We start from the raw sequence: 23,730 nt of genomic DNA, 5'->3' as shown, positions 1-23,730 counted from the left end.
CCCGCGATTATTTGATTTTCCCGGCCAAAAAATTCTTCTAAAAGTTACTATTGTTTGAGTGTAGTCACCGCGCACTTTTGTAACTTAAACTCGTCGGGTCGGAGGCACCACCTTTTGTTTATGTCTGGGCACGCTAGTGGTATTTTACTCGTATTTTTGTCAGGCTAAAAAAGGCGAATACTTTTCCTAAAGACAAAATCGAGGAATGCCAAATTTGATATCTTACGCCCGCTCTATGTGTTCCGTTCCATTGCACGAATAAGTTTTACCGAAAAAATTTTAGAAAATTTAAAAAAATCTTGAAATCAAAATAATAAAAGCAATAAAACAGCCAGCGCCTGTCTACAGTTTATCGTCCGTGCTTGGGAAGTTGAGAATTTGTGGAGAAAATAAACTTATAGTAAACTCGTTAGTAATCTTTAGTTTTTCTGCCATAACAAAAAATAACAGTAGCGTTATATTCTGTCCACTAGCAGAATAAAATTTGCTGTGTTAGAAAATACTTTGAAAATTTTTTAACATATTTTTTCCAAATTTTCTGCTGTCGTGCAAATTTGAAAAAAGGATTTCGGACAATATTTTTCCTGGATTAATATTGAGAAAAATTGCTTACATTCTCATAACAAAAGTTTTGTTCTGCGATGCTTAGTTCAGCAGTTATGAATTTTTGAAATAAGCGATGCCCGAATTTATTTGTTCGACCCAATTTTTCACAGATAACCATGCGCTTCCATTATTTCTTTACATGCCATAAGAATGCTGACCTAGTATCTAGTACCTAGTGGTAAATTAATCGAAACATTGACCCATTTTCAAACCTGATTGATCGTTTGATCGAGGTTTCAGGTATTGACAATTTTGACGAATAATTTTGTTTCCTATCGGATCCGTTCCTTAGCACTCGTGTGCTAAGAGCTATGACAAATACTGCTAGACATGAATTTGAGTGGATTTTAATATCACGTTTTTTTTTCGGTTGCACAATTCTGCCCCAGTCACCAGTCATTTAGAAGCATTTTTCCCTCCGCACAGTGCAGTTTAGACCTTCACCGGCAGAGAACGGGTTCATCAGCTGAGCTGACTGACAATATTATGGTTGCTGTTCATATACTGCAGCTTGCTTGCCGTCTGGTCGAGACGGAAATCGGAAGAATGAAGCCGGGTTTCTGCTTTGCTCTCAGCTCAAGCTGTGGGGATCTGTGACGAAGTCCGATCCGATGACGGAGTGATGTTCGTGCGTTCCCTTGTTGCTATGCCATGCTGGTCGTTTACCTTCAGCTTACATCTTTTCGTCTCAGTTTCGTCGTCGCATTCGTCTTCTTGGTTGCTGGCCGCCGCCGCCCGGCCAGCTCCCGTTTATCTGCCCTTCCAACACCACTTGTACTGTGGTGTTGTCAGCCAGGGGTGTTTCGCACACGAGCTCTGCTGATATTGGCCAGCCACTGAGTGGAGAATTTCACCGTGACCGAGTTTAATTGCATCATTTCGGTTTTATTGTTTTTTCGTGGTCATGTCATGTGGGTAAACATTTATGGCAAACATTTTGCCATAAATGAACCATTTAATAGATATTAGGGCGACAGTCAAAAAAATAACTTTAGAATTTACAAAAAAAATTTAACCCAGAAGGTCAAATAGCAAACGTATTTTATTCTCTTCATCACTAAAATTTTTAACTTTCTCAACTTACTGATTTCGTAACTTCAGCTGAACATGCTCAAAAAAAAATTAAATTAAAGATAACTAACAACAACAGCTGATAATCCAAAATAAACTGTCATTAACTCGCTACCCTGACCGCAAATTGCTATGTTTTGTACATTAAACCTAATCGCACCATTCGTGTGATTAAAATTATACATTACTTAATAGGCTATAATCATAATTACTCATTGCATGTATGTGAATGCTGTGATCGTACCGTTTTGCCACCATCGGCATCGGCATCGGCCATGCCATGCGGCGTACGCTGATTAATGATCGCATCCATCGCCCGCGTCTTTACCGTGCCATGCGGTGTCCGGTTTCGACTCTCCGGTTCTTCGATCGCATCCGTTTTTTTCGCATCCGAAGCTACGCGTAGGTACTACAGATACAGACAGGCTGCTTGGGTTAAAATTCTGTTCGAAACCGATTTATACAGTAGAGTAGTGTGACAGGCCCGTCACCAATGACACATTTCGTATCATCAAAGTCAATTTTAGCACCGCCGATGGCGATGCACTATGGGGCACACGCTGGTGGAAAGTCCAAAATTCTACTAAGCTGAAAATTTTGTAATATCGACCAGGTGTTTTTTCTGTATTCCGCACTTCGTTCTGTACTACTTTTCAACCAATTTTGCCCTTCAGAGTCTGGTCAGGAAGTGCGAAGACTAGTTATAATCTGCCCTTGGACAGGAGGTTTCATTACGCACCTCAAGCCAGTACCATTTTTACGGGTAGCCTCGGCTAGGGGCTGATTCTACTAAGATTCCAACCCACAACCAATTGTTCGCTTGTCAAGGCAGACTCGGTAACCTTGCGGCTTCAGGCTCCGCCTGAAATTAGTGTTAACTGATTCCACGTTTTTTTACTTTTGGCCAAACTTTGTCTGGAGATGCGTCACTGTGCGACGATTCACCACACCACACTACGGTTAGCCGGTAAACCCACGTCAAATAATTTATTTCTAAGCGAGTATGCGTGAGCGTGTGCTCACTTTTTTAGAACGCTGATAACAATAGGTTCTGCGGACGTTCAACACAAGTTTAACAGACCCGGCAGAACCACGCTGTCAATTGAAACAATTCGGTAAAGTATGTACGTACACTGTTCCTTTTTTTTATATTTCGTTTAACGTGTCGCAAAATTTCCCCCCGGCCGCTTGGAGGGAAACGTGTTAAACGTTTAGTAACAAGTTTCCAAGAAGCAAAAATAAAAAAAACTTCGTTTCCCATGTTTGGGAATCCTTGTGTCTCTCGCCGGCACATTTCTCATATCGATGCTGCCCGTGCATACTTTGCGGCTGTGGGTCTTTTGATGTGCTCTGCCTGCAGGGTTACCGACCGGCTGCCTACCTACCGGTGTACCGGTAGGGAGGGAAAACAAGTGACGATTCATTCTCGTTTATGAAATTGCGTTTTAACAGGTGACATTCAAGGCAAAGTGTAGCACAGCCGAAAACACGTACGACAGGCTTAGTTTGATTAAACGGCCAAGTGCAATTTCCATACCTGTTCAATTCCGAAGGCAACGAACGGAAACCGTTCGTTGTTGGTCCGATCGGCTATCATTTACCTCTGCAAGAAAATTTTGCAGCAGTCAAAGTCTTGCTTATGTGTGGTGAATGACATCCTAATAGCTGATATTGGTTTTCAACTTCCCTGTTTCCTGTTTTAACTTGTTTCCGTACGCTGAACGTTTACTGGAAGCTACGATGACCTTTCTGACGAAAAATATTACACTTATCGTGTCAAAATTGACATAAATTCTTACGTTATGGTTTGCCTTTTCCGGGGGTTCAAAAACGGAGGTTTAGAACGATTCTGAGCTTAATTTGGGATCATTTCTTTTTTTTCGCTTTCCGGCCTTTGAAATACCTTTCCAGTCAAGAAGTTCATTGGTTTTATTAACAAACGCACAGAGTTGCAACAATCCAGCTCAACTCCTTCAGTGGGTGTATGCAATTCGTAAATTGTGCACAACAATCGGGACCAGCCACTAGCGTGCCCGTACATAAGCAAAAGATGGAACTCCCGACCTTTCAGATGAATATTTTGGCTTGGAGGATCGAGTAATCATAGGATGGCGAATCTAATATCAACTATCCCAAAAATATCAAATTAAATTTGAATTTGGTCTACTTAAAATTGGATTTGAAATTGGGTTGAAACTTGAAGCAATTTTGACTGCTATCTTTCCAAATGTAAGCGGAATACACTCCTGTACCCATTTGAACCTTCTTCACCACTTGTAAGAGACAGCCCCCACTTTTATCAACCACGCTGCGTCATGCGCTGGTTCTTTTATGTCAAAAAACATATGTGCCAAGTTTAATGAAGAACCGTCCAGGCGTTCCGGAGTTATGGTGGAACATACATTCATATTTACGTTCTTCGTTCCCCCCAGTTGGCTCTTTGCCAACCTTATTTCTTTTCTGTCATGTAGATAATTATACATCTATTTGCTATCTGAAAATACCTATAAGGGGCCATCCATAAAGTACGTCACGCTTATAGGGGGAGGGGGAAATTATGCCGCTCTCCCCTTGTTATGAGCCACTCCCCTTTTGTCAACCCCACAATACTGAATCCCTTATGTGAAGGAACATGTGGGCCAAGTTTGGTGGAATACGGTCAAGGCGTTCCGGAGTTATACCAGAACTTGCAAACATACGGTTCACTTTTATAAAGATAGATAGAAGATTAGGACTGTCATGTTTGGTCTTTTCCTCTTTTCTAGTCCCGTCGACTTTTTATGGCAGTTTACTTCTTTCACCCTTCGTTTTTCTCCTTTTTTTCTCTTTGCATTTTTTTCTGTCCCGTATTTTATATTTCACTAGCTGACCCGACAAACTTCGTATTGCCACAAATTAACCTGTGTTGTACATAAATCATGAATCTCGGATGATCTTTGTCACAATCTCGTGTTTTGCAAGCCCCCCAGTGGGCGGCGCTTCCGACGGCGGGTCACCGGCAACACTCGCGACCGTCTCGTCCTGAATGATCTAGTGTTACTATAGATAGTTTTTGTGGTCTTGTTATTGACTAATGTTATATGGAAGAGTCTCGAATTTCTCGAGTTCGATTAGTTTTTGAGTTTCGCAAAAATTTCTGTTTTATTTGTATGAGAGTCCATATCCCCCTACCACAGGGGTGAGAGGTCTCTAACTATCGTAAAATAAATTCAAAACTCCAAAATCTCCCACATGCCAAATTTGGTTCCATTTGCTTGATTAGTTCTCAAGTTATAAGGAAATTTGAATTTCATTTGTATGGAAGCCCACCCTCTTAAAGGGGAGATGGGCCATAACTCGCTTTCTAAAGAAGAGAGGGGTCTTAATTCACCATAGAAAAAAATCTTGCGTCCAAAACCACTTACATGTCAAATTTGGTTCCATTAGCTTGATTAGTTCTCGAGTTATGAGGAAAGCCCCCCCCCCCCTTCTTAAAGTGGGGAAATCCATAGAAAATATACCATAGAAAATATTCTTGCCTACAAAAACACCCACATGCCAAATATGGTTCCATTTGCTTGATTAGTTCTCGAATTATGAGGAAATTTGTATTTCATTTGTGCAGAAGTACCCCCTCTTAAAGTTGGGAGGGGTCCTAATTCACCATTGAAAATATTTTTGCCTCCAGAAACCTCCACATGCCAAATTTGGTTCTATTTGCTTGATTAGTTCTCGAGTTATGAGGAAATTTGAATTTCATTTGTATGGGAGCTCCCCTCTTAAACGGAGAAGGGGTCGTAATTCACCATAGAAAAAATTTCTGCCATCTAAAACTCCCACATGCCAAATTTGGTTCCATTTGATTGATTAGTTCGCGAGATAAGAGGAAATTTGCATTTCATTTGTATGGAAGCCCACTCTCTTAAAGGGGAGATGGGCCATAACTCGCTTTCTAAAGAAGAGAGGGGTCTCAATTCACCATAGAAAAAAATCTTGCGTCCAAAACCACTTACATGCCAAATATGGTTCCATTTGCTTGATTAGTTCTCAAATTATGAGGAAATTTGTATTTCATTTGTGTAGAAGTACCCCCTCTTAAAGTTGGGAGGGGTCCTAATTCACCATAGAAAATATTTTTGCCTCCAGAAATCTCCACATGCCAAATTTGGTTCTATTTGCTTGATTAGCTCTCGAGTTATGAGGAAATTTGAATTTCATTTGTATAGGAGCCCCCCCTCCTAAAGTGAGGAGGGGTCCCAGTTCATCATAGAAAAATTTTTGTCTCCAAAAACACCCACGTGTCAAATTTGGTTCCATTTGCTTGATTAGTTCTCGAGTTATGAGGAAATTTGTATTTCGTTTGTATAGGAGCCCCCCCTCTTAAAGTGGGGAGGGGTTCTAATTCACCATAGAAAATATTCATGCTCTAGAAAATTGTCACATGCCAAATTTGGTTCCCTTTTGCTTGATTAATTCTCGAGTTATGAGGAAATTTGCATTTCATTTGTATAGGAGCCCCCCTTCCTAAAGTGGGGAGGGGTCCCAATTCGCCATAGAAAAAAATTTTGTCTCCAAAAACACCCACGTGCCAAATTTTGTTCCATTTGCTTGATTAGTTCTCGAGGTATGAGGAAATTTGTATTTCGTTTGTATAGGAGCCCCCCCTCTTAAAGTGGGGAGGGGTCCTTATTCACCATAGAAAATATTCTTGCCCTCGAAAACTTTCACATGCCAAATTTGGTTCCATTTGCTTGATTAATTCTCGAGTTATGAGGAAATTTGTATTTCGTTTGTATAGGAGCACCTCCTCTTAAAGTGGGGAGGGATCCTTATTCACCATAGAAAATATTCTTGCCCTCGAAAACTTTCACATGCCAAACTTTGTTCCATTTGCTTGATTAGTTCTTCAGTTATGAGGAAATTTGTATTTCATGTGTATAGGATCCCCCCCTCCTAAAACGGGGAGGGGTCCCAATTCATCATAGAAAAAATTTTTGTCTCCAAAAACACCCACATGCGAAATTTGGTTCCATTTGCTTAATTACTTCTCGAGTTATGAGGAAAATTGTGTTTCTTTGGTACAGGCGCCCCCCTCTTAAAGTGGGGAGAGGTCCTAATTCACCATCGAAAATATTCTTGCCCTCGAAAACCTTCACATGCCAAATTTGGTTCCATTTCGATTAGCTTGAGCTTGATTAGTTTTCGAGTTATGAAGAAATTTGTATGGAAGCCCCCCCTCTTAGAGGGGAGAGGAGTTATAATTCCCCTTCTAAAGAGGGGAGGGGTCTCAATTTACCATAGAATGAATTCTTGTCACCAAAACCACCCACATGCCAAATTTTGTTCTATTTGCTTGATTAGTTCTCGGCTTATGCAGAAATTTGTGTTTCATTTGTATGGGAGCCCCCCCTCTTAGTGGGAGGAGGGGTCTCTAACCATCACTAAAACCTTTCCTGGCCCCAAAAACCTCTACATGCAAATTTTCACGCCGATTGGTTCAGCAGTTTTCGATTCTATAAGGAACATACGGACAGACAGACAGACAGAAATCCTTTTTTACAGGTATAGATATTTGTATGGGAGCCCCCCCTCTTAGTGGGGGGAGGGGTCTCTAACCATCATAAGAACCTTTCCTGGCCCCAAAAACCCCTATATGCAAATTTTCACGCCGATCGGTTCAGTAGTTGTCGATTCTATAAGGTACATACAGTCAGACAGACAAACAGACAGTAAAAGACAGAAATTCATTTTATAGGTATAGAATAAAATTGACATATTTCCCTTTGTTTCTCTGTTTTTTTCTTTCTCCTTTCCAGTCCCGTTTTTGGACTTTTTGTGCTGGCTTTCTTCTTTTCTGTACCTTTTTCTTAGTTCTCTCACTTTTCTTTTTTTTGTCTCATGATTTTTTCTGTGCCATATTTTCTGTTTCATTGTTCTGTTTTTTTTTCGTTTCGGATCCTATTTTTTCTTACTTTTAGCTCTGTTTTTCCGCTTGTTTTCACTATTTTTTGTCATTTACTTTCCTGTTTCCGTTTTTTCTCTTCCAACTTCCAACTCTCATCCTTCTCGATTTTTATCTTCATCTGTTCCAGTTTTTCTCTTTTAGATGTTCGGTTTTCTCATTTTTATTTCTGTACGCCTATTTTGTATTTGGCTTTCTTTTCCCCTTTTAGTTGGCCGTTTTTATTTTCTATCTCTCGAGGTTTACCTCTTTCTTAGGTTCGTTTTCGTTGTTTTTCTTTTCTTTTTTTTGTCCTATTTTCCCATTGTATTGCTATTTCTCATTTCCGTTTTGTCCCATCTTTCTTTTTTTTCTCTCCAGCTATTCTTTTTTTCTCTCCAGCTATTCTTTTTTTCCTTTTGGTTTCTTGTGTTTTCTGTCCCGACTATTCTCTATTTGTCTCGTTTTCCCTCCTTTTCTCTCTCGTTTTCTTTTTTTTCTAGCCACTCATATTCTTTTTTTTTCTATCGCGTTTGTCGCCCTTTTCGGTCCTGATTTTCCTGTTGTTTTTCTCTTTTCAGTTCCACATTTCGGCTTCTTCTGCCCAGTTCAGATCCATTTTTCCCTATTTTTCAGACTCCCTTTTTGTTTTCTGTTCCGTTAACACGTATACAGTGAACCCCCGTTCGTTTGAACGACTCCTCATGCAAACTAACGGGGTTAGTTTCTAATTTGAATACCTAGAAATAGTGGACCCATCGTTCGCCAAGTTGCAAAAATAGTTGAATTTTGAGCAAACCTTGAGATCTATATCATGTGATATTTCATAAATTTGCCATGAAACAACTAACAAATGGCGCGGTTCTGTAAAGAAGAAGAACAGGGCTTTCGAATGGAGTAAAAATTTTTTGGTGGCCATCTTGGGTTTGGTCGCCATACTGGATTTTATCAAAAAATCACCGTTTTCACCATGAGCCCCCCAACCGATTTTCATTTTAAGACCGGTATTGAAAAGCTCAGAAAAAATGCTACAAGAAACATTCATAAAATTAGGTGTACAATGGCATTAACTGAATAAAACAATCAGTTATCTGTTGCAAGGTTCATAATTTTCATATAATTATTGTGATATTTTCAAAATTTCCTATGAAACAAACTACAAACGACACGGTTTTGTAAAGAGGAGAGATAGGGGTTAAAACCGTAGTGAAAAAAAATCGATGGTCATTTTGGATTTGGCCGCCATGTTGGATTTTAACAAAAAATCGCCGTTTTCGCCACAATCCCCCCAACCGATTTAAATTTCCAGACCACCATCAGAAAGCTGAGAAAAAATGCTATAAGAAACATTAATCAAATTAGATTAAAAGAAAACTTATCCAATTTAATTCTACTATGTATATTTTATTCCTGACAGATACGTATTTCGCCTACGACTTGCAGGCTTCCTCAGTGTCTGTTTTCGAACTTCGAGGTTCGAAGTTAAGATATGGATTTTTTAATTAGGTAAATATTCCGAAGGAAAACCGAACATAATTCCGAAATTCCCGTAAAATATAACAACACAATTATGATAAAACTTGCACTAAATTAGAATAAAAAAAAATTAGGACAAATTAAGGATAAAAAATAAAATTATAACAGGAATTAGGACAAAATAGGATAAAATTAGAACAAAATTCAAATCACCCTAAAATAACATTAACGAAAAATTGGAACAAAATTAGAACGAAATCAGGACAAATTTAGGATAATATTGGGATAACAGTGGAAGAAAAAGTAAAGAGCTCTTAGCAGTATTTAAAACTTATAACAACAATAAATTTTACAGTTGTCGAACTGGTATTTTTTTATTTAAAGACCTCATGTTTGTTTCATTGATGAGTGTTTTGTTTTTGAACCACAAACAATCTCTAGCTACAGCGTAGTAAATTCTCTAACGGTCCCTCCGGTTTACGTTTTTTACTGTTTAATCGACGTTGTTTGTCAACTCCCACTTAAGAAGGAGATCGGTCTACTTAAAAACATGTCGAAATCATTCATCGCAGCTCGGACTCGTCGATTGACGTGTGCCCGCTCGGGTTGAGCTATTTTGACCCACGAACGCGCGCAGAAATAGAACTCATTACGCACACCCTCCTTCCCTTGCCTTCCCTTCCCTGCAGGGCAGGAAAGCAGGGGAAGCTCATTATTTGTTGTAGGGTGGTGTACTCGAATAATAATGCGACGCGCAGTACTGCGCCGCGTGACGTGCTTATCTGTCACGGGTTTTATTTGTCGCCTTTCATCGATTTGCACTTTTTTCAAAACGATAATAAACTACGACGACGGCTGTGGCAGCAGCAGCAGCAGCAGCAGCTCAATACTAGATCCGACTGATTCGGATAGGACTGTGACGGGGAAACGTGCGCGGGGGGAGGATGTGGCACACACGCAGTTCCGGCTGAAGTGAAGTAAATCGTGTTTTTCATTGACCATTTCGTAGAGAACGAATCAGGTGTTCTTTTTTTCCGGTTCCAAGTTTGAACTAGATAGATTTTGATTTAAATAATATTTTTTCCTTTATTATTGTTGTTTTCGTTCGTAACGAAAATTCAGCTCTAAGTTTAAAAAGTTTAAAATTTGATTGTTTTTCTAACAAATCGTATACCAGCTGCTTTCTTATTTACGTAAGCTTCTAATAGGGCATGGAACAAATAAATAGTAGTAAGCTGTCTCTTGATTGCTATACATGGCAAATTATAAATTGATTTCAACTACTTAAGCCTAGCTAGGTTGGTTTTTACTCTAAATTCTAAGAACACTACTTCAGATCTTTACTCTCGCTCGTTTCGTCTTCGTTCGGGGTTTTTTCTCTTTCATTTGGTTTACCTGTTTTCTTCCTAACACAGAATTTTTCGAATATTGCAATAAATAGGCTGCTAAAACAAAAACTTACGACTAACACAGTAACAGTATTTTAATCTCATTTTGCAATAATCACTAAAATTTCAGTGCTATCTAATCGTCTACAAGCTTTACTACTGGATCTGAAGTAGATTTAGTGTGTTGGTGTGTGTTTTTGACCCTCCCATCAGAAGGTCTAATAGTTTTCTAACGCGAAAAAGGACTAGATTCTTTGAAAAAATTTTGATTCTAATCTCACACTCGGGGCTGTGTTCCTAAATGGTAATACTGCTTTACAGCTGGAATTGTCCGTTGCTAATACTTTGGCTTGCAGCGGTTCCTGTTGTTGTTCCGGGGGGGCGTCACGCACACATTTACGCACATTCCGCACTCAGTCAATGTTACACGTAGCGCCAGCGCCTGCAACAAAATGGCGTCCGTCCGATCGGCTATTGGATTGGATTGGCTCGGATCGTCATTCACCGCAGCTCGACCCGGGACGCCAGATAGTGCAGATGCACGAAGGTGCACAGCAGCGAGGTCATGTTGATCATGGCCGTCGCCATATGGATCTGGCGGAAGCGTTTGTGCACGTTCTGGTACGGATTGGAGCGCCTCAGTTGGGCATTTTCCGTCCCACTGAATTGACCCACTTCCTGGCCGACGGTTTCGCGAGCTTCGAAGTTGTACTTCAGATGCATCAGGCGGAGCATCGGCGGGGCCAGATAGAGCCACACGATCAACTCCAGGGCGGCACACAGAGCCAGTGCGATCAGCTGCAGCAGCAGCGCAGGTTCCCAACTGTTCAGCGAAGCCGTGCTCAGCTCCGGATGGGCGGCCTGTTGCAGTTTGATGAAAGTCAGCAGCGTTACGACACTAAGAGCGGTTCCCATGGAGAAATATTTCGGGAACAGGATCTCCTGAATGCGACCGAACGTGTGACGTGGCAGGTTGAAATAGAGTGCCAAACCGGACACAAATGTCATCCACATTTGGGCTCCGAAGTGCATGGCGAAGGAACCGAAGTAGGCCAAGGAAACCAGCACCCCGGCACGGTTTGCCGTTGGTCTGACACACTCGCTTTCAGCATCCGGCGATTGGCCTACTATGTTCGGCCACAGCACCAGCAGCATGAAGGAGACAAACAGCATCGAAATTGCATGCGATGGTTGCGTGGTACGAGTGAGGATCCTGAAACAAAGGAGGAAAGAAGATGCAGTCTGGTTAGAAGATTTCTCGCCCCTTTTTTGAAGGTTGTAATCGTTAGGTTCTCGTGGGGGTCATCGACATCACCGTAGAAAAAAAGGGGTTCATAAAAGAAACTTGACCATAGAGAAACAGAAGCAGCAGCAGTCGATCGAAGCCCGAGAAGTGGTGTGCGAGCGGGACGGCACTACCCCAGTGTGTGACGTTGCCGTGGTTGGACTCTCGACTCGACTCGAGTGGCGTACGTGATTTTCGCACAACTCTCCGTCGCATTCGACCTCTGCAACCCCCCCGTCACACACCTACGAGCTGTCCTCGATTGCTGTCTGTTTTTGCCCGACACTTTTTTTTTTTTGTTCCAAGGTGATAACGATTGAATGGTTCTGCACAAGCGGGATTGACGCATGACGAGAAGATGATTTCAATAGTTAGAATTAGAACACAGAACACTTACTTGTAGGCAGTGCTTCGCTTCAGCTTCTCGCCTACGCCCGTGATGTCCTCGAACAGCTTCCTGGTAGCTTCCGTACCGCCGGCCAGCATGTCACGGTACAGTTCCTGTTCCACCGTGGCAGCGGCGGCGGCACCAGCCGCCTTATTCTTCTCACTTTCCATACTCAGATCACCTCCAACGCGATCGCACAACAGCTGATCGCTCAGCCTACTGACAGGATGATCCATTTCCTTTAGACACATATTTTTTCCACCTTCTTGCGGTTCACTAGTAGTTTTATTTATTTATTTTTTCTGCTTCTAATATATTCCACCAAATAACAACGGCACAAAAACGGCGAGCGAATCCTTATCACACTTTTCACACAGGTCGGTAGGTAATCGTTCGTTCGGGTTTGCTAAACTTTTGCTATTTGCTCTTCGATGCGCGACTTGATTATGAAGCCTCCTCCGCTGTGGCCATCGTATATAAAAGGTCGAGTTTTTACTACCACACTCAAAGCACCGCGATTGCGATAAGCCGGGTCTCTCCGTCCGCATGCATTCTCTCGCTCCGCGAGTGAGCGAGAATCGCCAAACCACCGCACACCGTCTCCACCGGAGGAGGTGTGACCATCAACGTCGTCCCGTTCGCTTCCCCATTTCGTTGCAGCAAAACTTCACCCATCCATCATTCGGTATTTCGTAATAGAACGCTCCTTTCGTCATCGTTTTTCCAACCATTCGTCCATCCGATCGGGTCCGGCCCACGTGATGACGTCTGTGGTCAGAGACGATCTGCACTGCGCTCTGCGCAGCAGGACGATGCGTCACGATCGACGATCGTCGGTTCGTGCAACGCAAACTTGATCGACGCGACGGCGAGATGACGGACGATCGGATGGATGGATGGATGGGAAGCTGCTGCACGTGGTTTCCATTCCATTCAGAAGCGTCTTGGAATCCCCTCGAGGTATGATGGTCATTGGCACGGGAAACGGGATAAATTTGCACCTCCATGTGACTGCTATTTTAAGCCGGTTCGAGTACTTGGCTTGGTTATTTTGAGCGAGTGGAAGCAAAAAAAACGTAAAGTGCATGTGACTAAGTCATAAGAGCTAAAACAGAAAAATGCTGCTGCATTTTTTGACTTGGCAAAAATGATCGACTTGAATGTCGTAAATTATGCAAAAATTGAGTTCCTGAACCGAATTAAGAATATGTGAATATTTTTATTAAAAACACTTGAGCAGGCTCAAGCAAGTTTTGATTGGGTGACTCCGATATGGTCTTGCAATCTTGCAAATTTTCTTTAATAGATTCTTATCGATCGAAACTTTTGTTCTGGCGAACATTGTATTGGTAAAACGACAATTACCTCTTCTTTAACCTTTTAGTTCAAATTCAGCAATATAATATGTCAGTCAGGAGAGATAAAAGGAGGATTTCTGTATTACACAATCCTCATTTTATTTTCCTTTTTCAGCCAAGGAAGACATATTCAAATGACTTCTCTTCTTATACGACGGCAAGAAATGTCAGTCCCGTATTCGCTGATGTATGTAAGTCCAATCCGTAAATTTTCCTAAGTCAAAAGGAAAATTTTTCGTATAAACTACCTACTGTCGTCTTTCGAAGTGTTAAAATTAGCACATTCAATATGACAAGCCACTTTCCACAGTGGAACAAAGAAAATAATCTGAACTGTTTCCGATTGCAGTTACCGAGCTGCCATGGCAGGAGCAGGTTGTAGAAGTTGTTTTGTTTATCCATTCCATACATTTCTAAATTATTTCGCGCCAATTATTCATCAGTTTTGAGCAAGTAGTACGTAAGAATTATATAAACAATTAAATTCAAGTTGAAATTTTAATACAGACTGTGCCGACATGCGTCATTCATAACACAACCTACACTAACAGCTGGAAGCTGCCCGATCTAGATGCCCTCAATTTTACAGTCGTAACGAATGCGATGGCATAGCGACGCTCGCTGGTTTCCTGTCATCGAATATCAACGGCTAGCCGACCGACGACTATGGTTGCTGGTAACGAAAATAGTTTTACCAAATACCAAATTACTAGTCGCAGAGAATCGCTCAAGTCTTTCTTGCTTGTTTAACCAACTGCAAACGACTGGATTGTGCTCAGCAGTCAGCAGTCTTTGAACGTGGTCGGTTTCTAGACGATGCCAACGATTGCCACGGGTATTCAAACCGTACATCTCTCCTCTTCTCACAAGATAATAGCGATAAAAAAACTTTTCAAAGTAAGAACATGTCCAGCAAAACAATTTTGAAATAAAACCCGACTTTATCATACATTCGACTCCCAATCATGTCCAGCAAGTTAACGAAATTCTGAAGATGGCTCTTCCTGACGAAACTGGGACAGAGATTGTGGCGAAGGTTAATCCCTGCTATAGCTGATCGTCCAGAAGGTATAATAGTTTGGGACGCAATTACCAGCACTTGCATCGTTAGCAATGTCGAAATTCGTTTTAAATCGACACCATCAAGAACACAATTTACTGGTAGGTTTACTTGGCGAAAAACGAATGCATGTCCTAGCGCATTGCCCCCATATAATTGGCTTTTTTCTGAAAGGAAACACGCGTTTTCGGGTCTTTCGACATTGGGTAAGCCTAAAAGGACTATTTTGACTTCACGGTTCTGCTGTTTTTGCCTTTTCAGTAATGCGGACAACTACTCTTCCTTCTAGTTCGCCAAGCGGATATTTTTCACGCTTTATTGTGTCTTTTTGGCCCTGCAGAAATCTCTGCCTGAGGATTTTGCCGAACCGATACTATAGAATTTTCCAGCCGAGGTACGTCTAATTCTTGAAAAAACTCCAAAAACTTCGGCCGTCTAATTCTTGTTCATTTCCATTTAACATATTAGACTCTTTTTCTTAAACCTGTACAACCACTTATGTATATAATCTGGTATAGCAAGTAAACTTGATTTACACTGAATACAGCCATCTTTTCGACAATGATCGTACAAAAACACTTTATTCATGAATGGTCGAATGGTCCATAACTTTTTGTTAAACTATCATCGTATCGAACGATATATACCTCAGCCAATCTCGCCGAATCATTTTACTTATAAATGGTTCAATTCATCTATGGTCGTACCGGACCTTATACGTTTTTCAACAATGATTGTACCGAATCATTCAATTCATCTATGATCGTACCAAAGCATATGCTTCATTTCCAGAGAACTACGTTGCCAAGTAACTGTAATAGCCTCAGTTTTGGAAACAAAAAATGTTAGCATTCTTTTATGATTTTTATTGTTTGCGTTTTTCACTAATCTAAAAGGTACTACAATATTTGAAATACATTTAGCAGTAGCAGCAATTTTGCAAAATATGGCAAGATGCTGACGGTTTGCCTTTGTGCACCTGTATAGCTGTAGCATGGCGATTAAACTACACGCAGTAAACAATATCGTGCCGCACTCGAGAATGCCACTGCCACGAGAATTGTCGCTATTATCAGTAGCCTCGCCGAATCCCTGTGTATCTATGATCATCTATCGTAGTTTAAGCAGGCTTTATTCTCGGTTTTTTGCTCAGTAATTGAGCATCTACAGACTACAGCGCATCAACTAAACAGAATTCTAAAAAGTAGTGTAAAGGGCGATTGTAGAGCTTATTATTATCTACACTATTGTTGAAGAAAGTATGGTTTTATCCTTTGTATTTACGGCGCTATGCGATTGGTACCCCGTTGGTAGCCAAATAAGCGCTCTTTTTGCTACCAACGGGGTAGCAGCCCCATAGTTCATTAATTCTCAATTTTTTCTTTTCTTTTCAACGACGTATAGCAGTCGGCTTTTACTTTTCTGTTGGGGAAGAATAAATGCTTAATGCGAGAAATGAAGATTCAGGCAAACTGAAAATTCTTGATATTAGGCCAAAAATATAGACTCTGTGCGGTCGCAACACATACAGTCAACAAAAATATATTCGCGCTGGATAAATGTGCGAATGAATGATAGAATCAGGCAAGCGTCATAACAAAACCTTGATATAAGACCACAGAGTATAGACGGCTTAGTGGTGTAATTGGTTAAACAACACGCTCAACTAGAGATTGGGAGCTGTGAGTTCGACTCTCACCTTCGCTAAGTCTATATTTTTGGCCTAATATCAAGAATTTTCAGTTTGCCTGAATCTTCATTTCTCGCATTAAGCATTTATTCTTCCCCAACAGTTAATTCTCAATGATTGATACACCCAACTTGACCTTATGGTACTGTTTTTCACGGCCTCGGTGGTTTCGGCCCAAACAATCCGTTGCATTATACCAATGGTAAATCTGGTAGCTGTAGCTGCAAATGCTTCGATCTGTAAAAGAAAAAGCATTGTCAATAACTGATCATATAAAATGCATATTTCTTTTGACCTACCTAACAACAAACCATGTCTAAATCGTGGAAAAATACATTTAGTTTAGCTTGTACCTGCATTTTCCTTAGGCGTCGGGCCTAGATAATAATCAATAAATTCGTTGCTATAATAACCGGCAGAAGCGTTGAAAGTTATTCAAATATATAGAAGATAGCAAGAAATTATTTTGAATATGGCAGCAATGGCCGAAGTGCTACTGGTGACCCTTGAGATAGATGTCACTAGTGTTGTGTTTAAAATTTTATACACCATTTGAATGAAATTTTATATGAACACATATGTCTGTACTCTGTGGTTCATTCAACAATGAACGTATCGAATCATGTATCATACAAATGGTCGTACGAAACCATGTAATACATCTATGGTCGTTCCGAACCATATACAGTGGACTCTCGGAAAAATTAATTGTTCGAAAAAGTTAAATGAATACCGTGAACGTACCCTATTCTGCGCAGTTAAGACATGTTTATGTTTCTTCCGCTATCCTAAGTATTCTAGATTTAAATTAACAACGTGGATAGCAGTAACGTGTAGTGCTACGGTCTATAATATCTGGTAAAAAATATGGGAATTATAAGTCGACCAACAAATGAGTATATTTTTCGTTTTGTAAACTTATCCACGGTGCCTAATTCTGCGCACCCAAAAAGTGAAAATAAATACTCCTGCCATGCTGTTTATGTCTCTATACGCTGAAAGCAAACCAAAAATTCGGCATTAGCCATTACCATAATTAAATCCATGATCCGACCTTCTTGTGCTGTCCGGGTGGCAAAGAAATATTGTTATGATTTTGATTGCCTCATTTTAAATATTTTATTCTCGATAACGTGAAGGCGAATTGATTCGGGTTTTCTGCATACTGAACATTACACTTTAGACTAATACTAAAAATTGTGTTTTCATATAGAAACCCCTTCCCCATTCTCTGACAGCCCCATGAGGTTGAACATTAAAAAAAATAGAAGACTTGGTTTCATGAATCGGCGCTCGCAGGTTCGGACCTCGAGACACAGCATGGAATTCCAATCAATGCAAGTTAAAGATTCTACTTGAACTTTTACGCCTTTATACCTCAGCCATTTGGGTGAGGTTGCGTATTCTTTCGCGATTTCTTCGTAGGATACATTACTGCGCAGAATTTGGAACATGAATAAAAAATCTGTGCCTAAATCTGCGCATTATTGCATCGCATTTTTCTAAGGAAAGCAATGCGTGCAATCACTCTTTTTGTCTAAAACATGACTAAAACTAATTATTATTTCTAATTATGCTGAGTAATTTGATCATTGCAAAAAATTTGGATCATAAATTTGTTAATTTTCTAGAAGGACAATCTTAGCGTTGGTGCTAACGACGATGCTTTCTGCCATATAAAATACTTTTTTGATAGCACCCTGAAAAAGCGAAAAAAACTCACATTGAATTTTTAATGCAAAAGAAGAAACAGCAGGGAACAAAAAATAGGTGCGAACATTATCAACACGTGGACTATAAAAAACCAGAAGTAAACTGGTATAGCAGACTATTCTAAACTTACTGAAATAAACTAGTATTACTTTATATAGATGTTTCTATATATTTTTTTCCATTGCAACTTCCACATGCATTAAAATGTGTATCCTATATTCGAGGATCTATTTTTCGCTTTGGTATTTATTATTTTAGGACTACTCAGAAAAGTTAATATTTCGCCAATCGATTATCTTTTCCGAGAGTCCGCTATACTGCATTCAACAATGATTTTACCGAATCATTCAATTCTATAGTCTATATAGTATATTCAATTCTATAATCGTACCGAAGCATACACATGATGCACCAGTGAACGTACCCAATCTTATTACTTATCAATGGTCGTACCAAACCATTTAGTTTGGCTATGGTCGTACTGAACCAACTTGAACTTCGTTCAACAATGATTCTACCGAATCATTTAATTACTCTATGGTCGTACCGAACCATATACTTGATTCACCTATGAACGTACTTAAACTACTTACTTATCAATGGTCGTTCCAAACCATTCAGTTCATCTATGGTCGAACCGAACCATTTACTTCATTCCGTAATTAACGTATGGAAACTTTCATATTCGGTCGTATCGAACTTTTTTTTATCACACAACCAGCTTAACGAATGGATATATGGTTAAAATACTTCAAGTTCATTCATTCAAGTTCAAGGTCTTCGAAGGCAGTTGGAATCTGGACGATACCGATGATCACTGCCGAGTTGGTGTATTGCGTGAGGGATGTTCTGATGCTGGAATAAGTGATATTTTGTGCCACGGGTATTCAACGCCCACAGTTTTCTGCAGTTTGCATTGCACTTTCGAAAAGATTGGACACAGCGAAGTTCGTTGGCCTGATTCGACTCGGTTACTATAAATTATAAAGTAAAATGAGACACTATCAGAAGGCAAACACGAAACGCTCATAGTCTGGACCTAAAGCAACCAAGTGGCTCAGAACGACGACTTTTAATATTTTTGTACAGTCTAGATTTTGAATTTGCAGGATTCTGAACTTTGAAATTACCGGTCCTTTGGGTTTAAGAAAGTTCCCAATTTCACAAGCTTTCGAACTCTTTGAATCTTCAGAATCTAAATTGTATAGATTCCTCACTTTTCACTATGTTCGATACTATAGATTTACCTCCTTTGTTGACTCGAGTCAACAAATTCCGTGCTTGCGATTGTGACTAGATATGCAACTAAGCTGGCACGGTATTTTTATGAAAGTTAAGATTGGATATAGATTCCATTTTCTCAGTTTTTTATTCCGGAAAACTTAAGATTTTATTATTTTATAAATTCTAAATTTGCTGGAATTTCCTAGTTTGTGACTTTTCTGTATTTCAAATTAATGCTAGGTTATCCGGATTTTAAATTTTTAAATTTTAAGTGGGACGGCAGTAGTTGAGCAAGCAAAACATTCGGGTACCAACCAGTATTATCTTGAAGTAGTTTTCAACTAAACGTTCTAAGATCTGATTTTTTTGTTAAATTTGAACTTCATTAGTAATTTTGTTTGCTTCTAGTTTGAGATTTTGGGATTTTTTTAATGGATTTCAGTTCTATTAGATTCTAAAGCTAGTAAGTTCTGGATCCTGAATCTTCCTAGTCTTCCGGATTAATTATTTCCTAAATTAATTTTTTTTTGCGAATGTGCATTGTAAATGGATGGATAATTTTCTTCCGCTTCAAAGACTTAGGATTTCTAGACTTAATTTAATTTTCTAAAAACCTTTTACTGTAAACCTTCAAGTTTCAACTTCAATTTTCTGGATTCTAACATAAGATTTTAAAGTTTCTGAAATCCTAAATTATTAAAATATGGATTTTTTGGTTGTATTGTCTAGTTCTGTGATCTGTTCAGTATTATTTAGTCTATGTTTTGAATGCTGCATTTCATGTGTATTGCTTAGTTTGTAATTTGTATTTACTGGATTATGTATTCGATGGGTCTTGCATTTTCTTTTTTCTGCAGATTCGGTATTTTCATTTTTCTCGATGCCTTTAAATTTTGTAATTTTAAAATTTTAGTATTTGTTGCTCGCATTTTGAGGACCATTTCGAATGCCATTTTGAGATCCTATTTAAGGCTCTCAACTCTTTGAGTTTCTTTTAAAGATTCATTTTAAGGTCCACGTCTACTATGCGGCCATTTTGGAAGCTCATTTTATTGTAAATTTCAAGATTCTTCCAGATTTTAAAATCAATTTTAAGAGGAGGTCTCCACTTTAGAATCAGTTTTGGTATCCCTTTTGAGGTCCAATTTAAGATTCATTATGAGGTCTGCTCTGACTCTGAGGTTTTTAAAATTAGTTTTGAGCTTAATTTTTACGTTAAATTTTTTCGAGGACCTCTTTGTTGTTCCTTAGGGTCTATTTTGAGGTCATTTGGGATCCGTTTTGAGTATGTTCTTTGAGGTCCGTTAAGGTCCGTCTTGAGGTCCATTTTTTAGTTATTTTTGTAGTTCATTTTATGATCCATTTTTACGTCCATTTGGAGTTACATTTTATGGTCGAACGAGCCGCAAGTTAGTTTTTGTGGTCCATTTCAAGGTCTGTTCCGTTTCATTTTACGGCTTATATTAACAGCAAAATGTACGACATCCAGTTTTATTTTGGGGTCCATTTTGAGTTCAATTTCGAGAAACGTCCACTTTAAGGTAAAATTTGAGCTTTATTTTAGGCTATTTTAGGATTTATTGTGAGCATCATTTTAAACGACGGAGAACAATTCGACTTCAATAGAGTTTTATTCTTTTTTTAAACGAAGCTATTTCCGTTAGTGATCTAAACCAAGCAACAGACCTCAACGAATCTGGTTTGCATTACATCTCACTAAGCATCCATTGTGATTAGAGTTTACAGAAATCCTTTTGGAGTACCACAAGGGAGTAATCTCGGACCACTACTTGTCTCCATATTCATCGGCAATGTTTGCCGTATTAGACCTAGGACTGGATGCAGACTGATCTACTCAGATGACCTAGGAATTATTTTCACGTTAAGGTTAGACAGACAACGACACCGGATTATAAACCAGTTTACAGAGTGATGTTCTGCAAATTGCATGGCAAGAGGTGTGAAAAAAGGGTCGTGATTTCCTTCACTTGTAAAAGAAATCCATTCAACATTGCGTTGGTAGTACAATATTGAGCACGAAGTCGTTAAAAAAATTCAACCTTCAAGGATTTTGCATTCTATTTTTATTCCTGGCTTTATGGGTTTTAGTTTTTGTGGTTTTTCGGGCTAAATTTACTAAAACGTATTAGGATTGTCTGTATAATAAATTGCCTGGAGAGACAGCTTCAACGGTGTGTATAAACACATCACTTCTTTATGAAGCCTCCCAGTCTATAAGTGTCTCTGAAATAAAAACATTCACTTGAACCTAATCCGATCTGCTTTAGTCCAGCGGAGTTATTCAACAATCTGCCCGCACACTCAAGAATTTGCAAATACGGAAAAGTTCGGATTGAGCACCAAAACAGATGACTGCTGCTAATCTCGCAAAGTCGCAAGTGCAACCGAGAAACGGTCAGTCCTTGAATGACCCTCGCTCGCCCGCTCGGGAAACGTGCCACAATGCCAAATGCCGATGCTTTCCAGTTTTTCCACCCGTCTTCCATCGTCGGCTAGTTCGGTTTATCTGAAGGACCCAACCGCAGATTAAGCGCGGCTATAAGAGTCTTCTATTAATAAAACGAAAACAACAATGGTAATGGGGATAATCGCGCCCGATTCGCGCTTTGGCATTCCACAGGGTTTGCAGGAAATGAGGTCTCCTCTCTTGAGCGCGACTCTCGATCCGGATCGTCCGGCTTAGCGCTTAGTTCGATGGGTTTGCTTTTGCTGCAGCATTTATCAGTAGCGGCATCTGTGTCAAGTGACCCGCCCTAATCGATGTTCTTTTTTTTTGCTTTTCGTTTTAAACAATGGACTCTAACCTAACACCGGAAAGTGGCGGCGAGACATCGACCTAACGAATTATTCCCGGGGGGATGTTCGCAGGTGTTTCTCGCCCAATTGCGGCTTTCGCCGACAAAGAACTTTTCGGATATCGGTAGATTTAGAGATTTGCGTAGAGGATACCATGGAGGGTAACGGAAGTGAGCGCATTATTCAGATAACATTGTGATTTCTGCTGGCAGACATCCACGCTTGGGTTTTCTGTCCGGATGGTGGTTCCACCGTTAATCTCTCCCGACGCAGAGTACACCCAGTCGCTGTGGCTGTGTTTGATTTTGAGCGTGCCAAATTAGCTTAGCTTCCAGCTTTGATAATTAGTAATGATTAGTGATACTCTTATTAACGGCAAATGCGACTTACCAGGAACAATAACTCCCCACTAATCCGTTCAAAATCCTTGCAAAAATCATACGATACATTGCGTCAGTTTTTTTTCTGGGGCAAACAAACCGAAACAATCGAAATGCATCGAACAGATTTCTGCAACTGCAGCATGACTCTCGAAAAGCGTCGATCAAGCTTTTCCTGCACTCTATCTCTAGGTCGGACAAAGTCCAGCCGAACTGGTTTTTAGTGGTCGTCAAAATCCGGTGGTGTCAAGTTGTGTGTGAAAAGTTACTAAGTTTTACAATAGTTTTGAGGACGCACACTAGAACGAAGCCCCCCACTAATTCGACCAGTCCAGTGATGGGTCCAGCTTAAATCAAACATAAAGATTTCTGCAACCTCAGCATGACTATTCGAAAGCGCTCTTTCTTCTATGTAGCTATATCTAGAGCTGGGAAAGACAAAGAGCAACCAACTGAGCTAATTTCATTTATCGTCCATAAGGCTTAGGCTTAGCAACACCACCGACCGCTCCGGCTGCATCTCACGGAAGCAACGGAAAGCATCCCTGTGGCGGCTGTTGTGGCACGTGTAAATTATATTCCCCGTCCTGGTAGGTTTCATTTTCTCGCATCCTGTCCCCGGTTCAGTTACCTTTCCATTTCGCCGCGAAACCCGAGAAGAAAAGACAAAACTTCATCGTTTTTTTTTTAATTTTTTACAGTCTTTTTCGTCGCATCCTGCCCGCACTGTACTGTGCAGCAAAGACACGAACTTTGCGTTCGTTCCCTGCGGCTAGGTCCAGACTGCGGTTGCTCCAACCGGTCACCGCGGTCACCGGCCAGGTTTACCTTTGTGGTTTGTGGACCGAGTACAACACCAAGCGCGTTGTTAAATTACCCTTTACAACACTGCTAGGTGACCTATTCGAACTGGGAATAAAAATTATACATCGATCGAAAACATGTTTCGAAATTATCGAATTCGCGGCTTGCCATAACCATAAACGCAGCTCAATCTCCTCTTAGGATGCGCTTTAAAATTAAAGAAAGAATTATGTGTTCGAGTGATAAATGGCTGATTTTTTGCCTTTCTTGGGAATTCAAGGTTGTAGTGTGTAGCACCTTTTAAGATCCTGTGATTTCGAATGAAACTAATTAAATCTTTTTTCTCTTCCCCCCCCCCTCCATAGGTGAGTACAAACTTATAGTGCAGATGCATCTCTCCGTTGAGCAGTCAGCGAAAGCATGTAAGTCAATGCGTAAATGTGCACCAGTTCAGGGTAAATAGAAAATAGTGTCCCGCTGCTGTGGGCACCAGAAAATAACGTGTGATTTTAATCGCCGTTATCACACGGTTTGTATTTGTTTGTGTACA

At 40.1% G+C, this 23,730-nt stretch overlaps 2 protein-coding genes across 5 annotated transcripts in view; one reads left to right on the top strand and one right to left on the bottom strand.

Annotated features, from left to right (window-relative positions):
- The window catches only part of LOC128732619 (uncharacterized), a 201,479-nt gene that overhangs the window by 113,872 nt on the left and 63,877 nt on the right, over positions 1-23,730 (top strand). The window lies entirely within an intron of this gene.
- On the bottom strand, positions 10,159-12,559 carry LOC128732620 (transmembrane protein 205). The gene is made up of 2 exons (XM_053825911.1): positions 12,144-12,559; positions 10,159-11,674 (listed from the first exon to the last, which is right to left on the bottom strand). The coding sequence occupies exons 1-2, from the start codon at positions 12,383-12,385 to the stop codon at positions 10,963-10,965; spliced, it is 954 nt and encodes a 317-aa protein (XP_053681886.1). The 5' UTR covers positions 12,386-12,559; the 3' UTR covers positions 10,159-10,962.

Source organism: Sabethes cyaneus, chromosome 1, assembly GCF_943734655.1.
Source record: "Sabethes cyaneus chromosome 1, idSabCyanKW18_F2, whole genome shotgun sequence".
In the NCBI taxonomy this organism is placed as follows: Eukaryota; Metazoa; Arthropoda; class Insecta; order Diptera; family Culicidae; genus Sabethes; species Sabethes cyaneus.
The sequence above is the reverse complement of the archived record's forward strand: the minus strand, read 5'-3'. Positions and strand labels throughout refer to the sequence as shown.

Bases quoted from the DNA above. Each gene is read 5' to 3' on its own strand.
- LOC128732620 (XM_053825911.1), bottom strand. From the start codon at position 12,385: ATGTGTCTAAAGGAAATGGATCATCCTGTCAGTAGGCTGAGCGATCAG. The intron at 11,675-12,143 runs GTAAGTGTTCTG...CCTTTGTTTCAG, and splicing joins AAGCGAAGCACTGCCTACAA to GATCCTCACTCGTACCACGC.